The following is a 7627-nucleotide window of genomic DNA, read 5'->3' as shown; positions in this document are numbered from 1 at the left end:
TTTGAGACAGTGTTTCACTGTGTAGTACTGGCTGTCCTGGAACTTGCATTGTAGACTAGGCTAGCCTCAAACTCAGAAGTCTGTCTGCCTCTGCCTCCCAGGGATGAGATCGAAGGTGTGCACCATGCACAACCCACCCTTCCTAAGACATTGTCTTAAAGGCCTCATTGTAGGACAGGAGAAAGGCTCAACTATTAAGAGAACTGACTTCTTCCAGAAGATCCTGGTTTGATTCCAAGCACCCATATGGGAGATCACAACTGTCTTCCGGTTTTAGGGGATCCAGTGGCCTTTGAAGGAACTAGGCTCACATGTTGTACACCCATACACATAAAATAAGTTTAAAATACAGTTCTTTGTGGTCTCTAAAGCTCAGTAAGAGATGGTTTGGCTGTCTTGCTACATGCTAGAAAGCACACCTTACTAACATTACGAAACAGAAATAAGGCATTGATTGTGCTCTTAAAATTATAATTGCTTCTGGAGACACTCCTTAAGAATGAGGTCTTGGGCTGCAGAGATAGCTCAGAGGTTAAGAGCATTGCCTGCTCTGCCAAAGGTCCTGAGTTCAATTCCCAGCAACCACATGGTGGCTCACAACCATCTGTAATGAGGTCTAGTGCCCTCTTCTGGCCTTCAGGCATACACGCAGAAAGAAAATTGTATACTAAATAAATAAATTTTTTTTTTTTAAAAAAAAGAATGAGCTCTTGGCCTGGTAGTGGTGGCACACGCCTTTAATCCCAGCACTCGGGAGGCAGAGGGAGGCGGATCTCTGTGAGTTCGAGGCCAGCCTGGTCTACAAGAGCTAGTTCCAGGACAGGCTCCAAAGCTACAGAGAAACCCTATCTCGAAAAACCAAAATAAATAAATAAAATAAAATTGAGAAAGAACAGAGTTAGGGTCAGAGGAGAATGGTGGGTGAAGGTTGAAAGTCATGTGACTTTTATGTGAAAATTGATCAGATACAATTGTGATTATTGGGCTTTATTAAACATGTAATTGATAACAGAATGGTAAACTCATTTTTACAATGAACTGCATTGCTCAAAAATTGAAGATGTGCTGAGTAGTAGCACATCCATCTAGGTGCTAGGACTATTAACTACCGAGTAAATTTGCCCATAACAGGGGTAAGCCTTCAGTTATACTCAAGCACTGCAGTGCCTCCCAACAAGAAAGACGTCTCTTTTTCAGTTTCCTGTGGGCCGGATCCACAGACACTTGAAGACTCGCACCACAAGCCATGGACGGGTGGGAGCCACTGCTGCTGTGTACAGTGCCGCCATTCTGGAGTACCTCACGGCTGAGGTTTGTGGAGACGTCACGTGGGGATCCAAAGGGTTGCTCTAAACTAAATGGCTGCGGCTGCCATGGAGAACACATTTTTGATTTGTATTTTATGTACATTGGTGTTTTGCCTGTATGTATGTCTGTTTGAGGTTGTCAGATCCCCTGGTACAGGAACCATATATAGTTGCCTAGCTGCCGTGTGGGTGCTGGGAATTGAACCTGGGGGTCCTCTGGAAGAGCAGTCAGTGCTCCCAATCGCGCCACACACACACTTTTTTGGGGTGGGGGTGTTTTCAAGACAGGATTTCTCTGTGTAACTGTCTTAGCTGTCCTGGAACTTACTTTGTAGACCAGGCTTCAAACTCACTGAGGTCCGACTCCCAAATGCTGGGATTAAAGGTATGTGCCACCACCCAGCTTGAGAATACTTCTAAGGAGATTAGTGCACTCTTTTTTTGTTTTTGTTTTTTTGAGCCTCATATTGTCTAGTCTGGTTCCAAACTCCAGCATGCCAGAGGGTGACCATGAACTTTTGTTCCTTTTGTCTGACCCCATCCTCCTGCCCCTTGCCCACCCACACCTCCCCCCAGTGCTGGGTAGCAGAAGTAAACTACCACACTGGCTGCTTCCTTTTCTTCTGTTTTGCTTTTTTGAGACAGCAACTCGTGCTGGCCTAGAACTTACTCTGTGTTCTGCTTAGTGGGGAGTTTTTTTGTTTGTTGATTTGGCTTGGTAGAGACAGGTAACTGGCTGATTGGAATTCTGTGTAGACTAGGCCAAACGTCATCACTCTGCCAATTTTTTGTTTGTTTTTTGCCTTTTTTTTTTCTCCTGAGATAAGATTTCTCTGTAGCTTTGGAGCCTGTCCTGGAACTCCCTCTGTAGACCATGCTGGCCTTGAACTCACAGAGATCTGCCTGCCTCTGCCTCCTGAGTGCTGGGATTAGAGGCGTGCTCTCTCAATAGGCGTGCTCTCTCTATTGGAGTCCTGGTGTGCTTGGTTTCTGTTTGTTTATATTTAAGTGAGGGCAAGCAAACCACATTTTTCAGAGCCAGGATAAAGAAATACTTTGTAATTAAGTGAACTGTGAGGTACATATGTTAGTCATTTGGCAGTGTTCAAGGCTCCTTGCCTTGCACACATGAAGCCCTGGGATTGTTTCCCAGCACCCCCATAAACTGAGGATAGTGGAGTCAGGAGGATCAAGAACTCAAGTCATCTTAGCTACATAGTGAATTCAAGGCCATCCAGGGGTATATGATAACTCTTTCTTTAAAAAGTAAACCAGGAGACTACTCATGAAGTTACAACATGCCTTCTTAGTTTATGAAGATTTGTAATAGAATATGGCCAGGCATAGTGGCATATGCTTGTGGTCCTTGATAGAAAGGTTGTGAGTTTGGGGCCATCCTCAGCTATCTAGAGAGTCCCTGCCCCAAAACTAACAAAGAACTTGCTCTGCTAAAACCAAAAACCTTTGGATCTAGTAGGTAGCAGAGTCAACAGCCCTTCCCTCGTGCTCATAAGTGAGCTTCACATTTCAGTTAGATAAGTTATTTTGGTAAGACTGGTTTGTTGGTTGGTTGATTTTTTTTTTTCAAGACAGGATTTCTTTTTTTAATTTAATTTTATTTTTTTAATTTATTTATTTATTATGTATACAGCATTCTGTCTGCATGTATCTCTGCAGGCCAGAAAAGGACACCAGATCTCATTACAGATGGTTGTGAGCCACCATGTGGTTGCTGGGAATCAAACTCAGGACCTTTGGAAGAGCAGGCAGTGCTCTTAACCTCTGAGCCATCTCTCCAGACCCCCAGGATTTCACTGTGTAGCTTTGTAGCCAGTCCTGGAACTTGAACCACAGAGATCCACCTGCCTCTGCCTCCCAAGTGCTAAAATTAAGGTGTGCACTGTCAACACCTGGCTTGGCAAGATTTCTTAATATGAGGATCCTGGATCTTCTCTCCCCATCTCAAGACCTCCCCTGGAAAATGCATAGGAAGGCATGAAATGTTGGCAACTACATTCCAAACCATAATTAGAGTAGCAGGCAAGTCAAGTGGTAGAGACAGCCAAGCCAAGTAGAAGATTGTTTTTTGTTTAAGATTTAAATATTATGTATACAGTGTTCTGTCTGCATGTATGCCTGCAGGCCAGAAGAGGGCACCAGATCTCATTACAGATGGTTGTGAGCCACCATGTGGTTGCTGGGAATTGGACTCAGGAGCTCTAGAAGAACAGCCATTGCTCTTAACTGCTGAGCCATCTCTCCAGCCCAAGCAGAAGATTCATAATGGGGAAGATGTGCTAGAGAACAAAGCTGAGAAATGTGACTGTAATGTGCATTAATGGTCGCATTGCCATAGTTTCATCACCCTCCTGTTCAAGATTTAACTGCTTTATGGGTAGTTTGAGCTTTGCTATGTTACGAGTCAAAGGTTTCATGGGGGCATTTTGCTGTTAATTGAGATACTTTCTTCTTTGCCCTATTCCAGATTTTTACTACAGGCTTTAGGAAGATATGCATTTTCCTTTACTAGTGCTGTGGCATGTAGAGTTACACTCACCCCGTGGAGGTCTTTCTACATTCCTATTGGGATTCAGCCACGTTTTCTTTATGGTACTTGGGATTGAACCCAAGACCTTATGAGTTAGGGAACTCCTCTATACTGATCTACGTCTCTAGCCCTTTGGACGTTTTGTTTTATTATTTTATGTATTTGGGTATTTTACCTGCTTGTATGTCTGCTTACCACCTGCGTTCAGTGCTCACAGAAGCCAGAAGAGGGTGTCAGGTACTCTGGATCTGGAGTTAATGGTTATGATGGGGGGCTGGAAAGATGGCTCAGAGGTTAAGAGCACTGGCCACTGAAGCCACATGGTGGTTCACAACCATCTGTAATGAGATCTGGTGCCCTCTCTTCTGGCTTACAGCCATACATGCAGGCAGAACATTGTATACATAAATAAATTAAAAAAAAAAAGAAAAGAAAAGAATGGTTATGATCCACCATGTAGGTGTTAGGAATTGAACCAGGGTCCTGTGGAAGAACAGCCAGTGTTCTTAGCCACTGAGACACCTCTCCAGTCCTGTCCTTTGTTTCTTTGACACAGCCTTGTAGGCAGCCTCAGCTGGCATTAGACTTGTCCTACCCAGCAACAAGTGACTTAGCTACATGTTTCGCTCACAGCTGGCCAGGGTTTCTAGGGTAGACCGCCTCCCAGTACAGCTCAGTGAGAGGGTAGGTGCATAGCTTGTGGGAAGCCCTGCAGCTTTAGTTTCTTTATGCTTTTAACTTGTCACCCTTTATTCTTAGATCCAGCCTCATGATTAGTACAATGCCATTGTCGTCTGTCATAAGTATCATGTCTTACCAGTATCAAAACTCAGAATAAACAATGAATTCTGGGTTGTAAAGGGGGTTAGTTTTGCACCTGTCTTTTATTTCTTTGTCCACCAGTTTGCCAAAAGCACAGGTGTTATATAAATACATTTTAAAACAAGTCAGCATATTCTAGGTATTTAACCTTGGAGTTTTGACCAACCAGTGATGATTCGCGCCTTTAATCCCAGCACTCTGGAGACAGAGGCAGATGGATCTTTGAGTACAAGGCCAGCCTGGTCTACAGACTGAGTTCCAGGACAGCCAAGGCTACACAGAGAAGCCCTGTCTTAAGGGGGGGGTGGGTTACGTGTGTCTCTGTGCAAGGAGGGGAGTCAATGGGAGGTATTGAGTGTCATAAAAACAAACAGTGACAGAGAGGTTGTTTTCCTACAGTTTGAAACCTACTGTTTCCTTAATTGTGTTATTTCATGGACGCTTTAAAGGTGCTGGAGTTGGCAGGTAATGCTTCCAAGGATCTCAAAGTGAAGCGCATCACTCCACGTCACCTGCAGCTTGCAATCCGAGGTGATGAAGAGCTGGATTCGCTCATCAAGGCTACCATAGCTGGGGGCGGTATGTGTTATTAAGTCTACAGTATTTCTAATTAACATCCTTCAGATCAGTGATCCTCAGCGTCAGTGGAACGTATGACTTTTAGGTCCACAAGTGTTAAGTGTACTACAGTTCTGTTGGTGCTGTGAACCTGGGTCCCCATAAATGCTACAATTGAGCCACAACTCAGGACCCTCTAGGCCTCTTCTCATAGTGGTCTGAGTAAATATTTGTCCCCTTGCCATGGGCAGTGCTATTTTTATTTTAGCTTGTTGTTTACTTTTGTGATACTGCAAGCCTAAGGTTTAAAGTACTGGCCCATACATTTTGAACTATGCTAGAGAAATAACATGTCCTGAGACGTTGCTTGTTAGGATAGTCTTGGCAGGACCAAAGTGTTCTGTACGGTCTGTAAAGATGGAGTTACCAGGTGCTTCCAGAACCTAGTAGTGGCTGCAGTTGCTTCCGGGCTCCTATAGGTTTAATAGGATCCAAATATGAAAGGTGATTTAAATAAATTCCATCCTTTGTATAATTGCTTGTTTACTTTAGCACTAAAGCATTAAAATATTCAGAATGTTATCATAGTGTACTAACAAAACTTCTTGAATTTCATTCTAGGTGTGATTCCGCACATCCACAAATCTCTGATTGGAAAGAAGGGACAGCAGAAAACTGCTTAGGAAGTGATTTAACCACCTGCTCCCCGTTACTGTCTGTAGCTGGACAGTGGACATCTGTGGGATTGTGTGGAAACTTTAAGAACAGTTCAGTGGAAAAGCATAGACAATTGCTGTAGACAAGATAAAAGAAACATTTGTATGTTTTTAGACTTGTGAAGTTTGATAAGTCCCTTTCCCTGTGGTCATGGTCATGTGTTGATTGGCCAAGTTTCTCCCTTGTGTTTTATACAAAAATAGAATTGATAAAACATTTTTTACAAAACTAATTTGTCTCAGAATTTCTTCATGATGTGTTGGAAATACTTTGCTCACACCTGGGCATGGCTTTGTCTACATCAACCCTAGCATCTGGGAGGTGTGGGCAGGACCTTCAGAGTTCACAGTGACCCTTGCCTACATACTGAGTTCTAGGGCAACCTGGACTACAAGAGACTCGGTCAAAAGAAAAAAAATTGCTCAGACATTGAAATTTTTAAGTTGCAAATTAGTCTTTTAGTGGTGGCCCATGCCTTTAATCCCAGCACTTGGGAGGCGGGGGCAGGCAGATCTCTTGAGTTCAAGGGCAGCCTGGTCTATAAAGTGAGTTCCAGGACAGGTTCCAAAGCTACAGAGAAACTCTGTCTCAGAAAGCCAGAGAGAGAGAGAGAGAGAGGAAAAATTTAGTCTTTCAGAATAATCTTAAAACAAAAATTGGAAAGTAGTATACCATGTTGAATCTTGGATACAATCTACCATTATTTTTATTACATGCAACCAAGAAAGAAAATCTTTGTGAACTAATGCCAGCAATTAGGAGATAAATCTTCATTGCAAAGGTAGAGGACAAAGGGGGAATTACGTATTCAGGGTCAAAACTGGTAATGGAACGAGTTGAATCCTTGCCTGCACACTTACCACGTGTGGTGCCTCTGCTTCACTGGCCAAGGAGCATTATTTCCCCAGGAACCAAATGACCTGCTGAAAAGGTGACTGAGCTCCTAGATAGGGCAGTTAGAAGCCGACCGCGTGCTTTATCAGTTTTCTGCTGTTGTATGGCAAGTCTGACTTTCTGTGGTTTCATAGATCCCACAAACCTGCAGTAACTTACAGTCTTTAAAGATGATGTCTAAGTAATAACGCATATAGTTTAACTTAATTCACTAGTCAGTGTATTACAGCCAAAATACTATTTTTCTTCCATGGAACTCTTTGTAAGAAAGGAGTTGATATAACAGTATCAAAACAATTCTTATTTTGAAGAAATAATTTTACCATGGAAATTGTGACAAATACACAGAAATAAAGAGAATAATGCTGGTCTGATAGAGCCATATATCCTGTCCTCTGACTTTAGTCTTGTGCCAGTGGGTTGCTTTGAAGTCTGGTTACAGTCTTCACGTCTATGTCTTGTAGAGACTTACTCGGTTTCCACTAAATATTCCACTTAGAGATGGGTCACCTCTAAGACAGCTAACAGTTTTAATATGAAGTAACAGCATTCAGGTTTTCTTGGGTTTTGTTTTTTTGTTTTGTTTTGTTTTTTTTGTTTTTCGAGACAGGGTTTCTCTGTGGTTTTGGAGCCTGTCCTGGAACTAGCTCTTGTAGACCAGGCTGGTCTTGAACTCACTGAGATCCACCTGCCTCTGCCTCCCGAGTGCTGGGATTGCGTTTTGTTTTTAACAGTTTGTTTGAATCAAGATCTAGACAGGAGGCTGAAGAGATGGCTCAGC

At 43.0% G+C, this 7627-nt stretch overlaps 1 protein-coding gene and 1 non-coding gene across 4 annotated transcripts in view; one reads left to right on the top strand and one right to left on the bottom strand.

The window, feature by feature from the left end:
* H2az2 (H2A.Z variant histone 2) overlaps positions 1 to 6184 on the top strand; it is a 16007-nt gene extending 9823 nt beyond the window's left edge. For 2 of the 3 annotated variants that reach the window (XM_050140890.1, XM_050140888.1), the window contains 3 exons: positions 1198 to 1311; positions 5127 to 5256; positions 5857 to 6184. In XM_050140890.1, the coding sequence (XP_049996847.1) occupies positions 1198 to 1311; positions 5127 to 5256; positions 5857 to 5918 (306 nt within the window). In that variant the 3' untranslated portion in view covers positions 5919 to 6184. The remainder of the gene's footprint in view (positions 1 to 1197; positions 1312 to 5126; positions 5257 to 5856) is intronic. The other variant, XM_050140889.1, reaches the window with a different exon arrangement.
* LOC126501024 (small nucleolar RNA SNORA40) lies at positions 4658 to 4779 on the bottom strand. Its single transcript, XR_007591492.1, has one exon. It is a non-coding gene; the product is annotated as a small nucleolar RNA SNORA40 (small nucleolar RNA).
* Positions 6185 to 7627: the final 1443 nt, after the last annotated feature.

Source organism: Alexandromys fortis, unplaced genomic scaffold (genome assembly GCF_014885135.2).
Source record: "Alexandromys fortis isolate MF-2015 unplaced genomic scaffold, M_Fortis_MF-2015_v1.1 scaffold_7, whole genome shotgun sequence".
NCBI lineage: Eukaryota > Metazoa > Chordata > Mammalia > Rodentia > Cricetidae > Alexandromys > Alexandromys fortis.
Note: the sequence above shows the minus strand (reverse complement) of the source record. Positions and strands in the feature narration are given on the sequence as shown.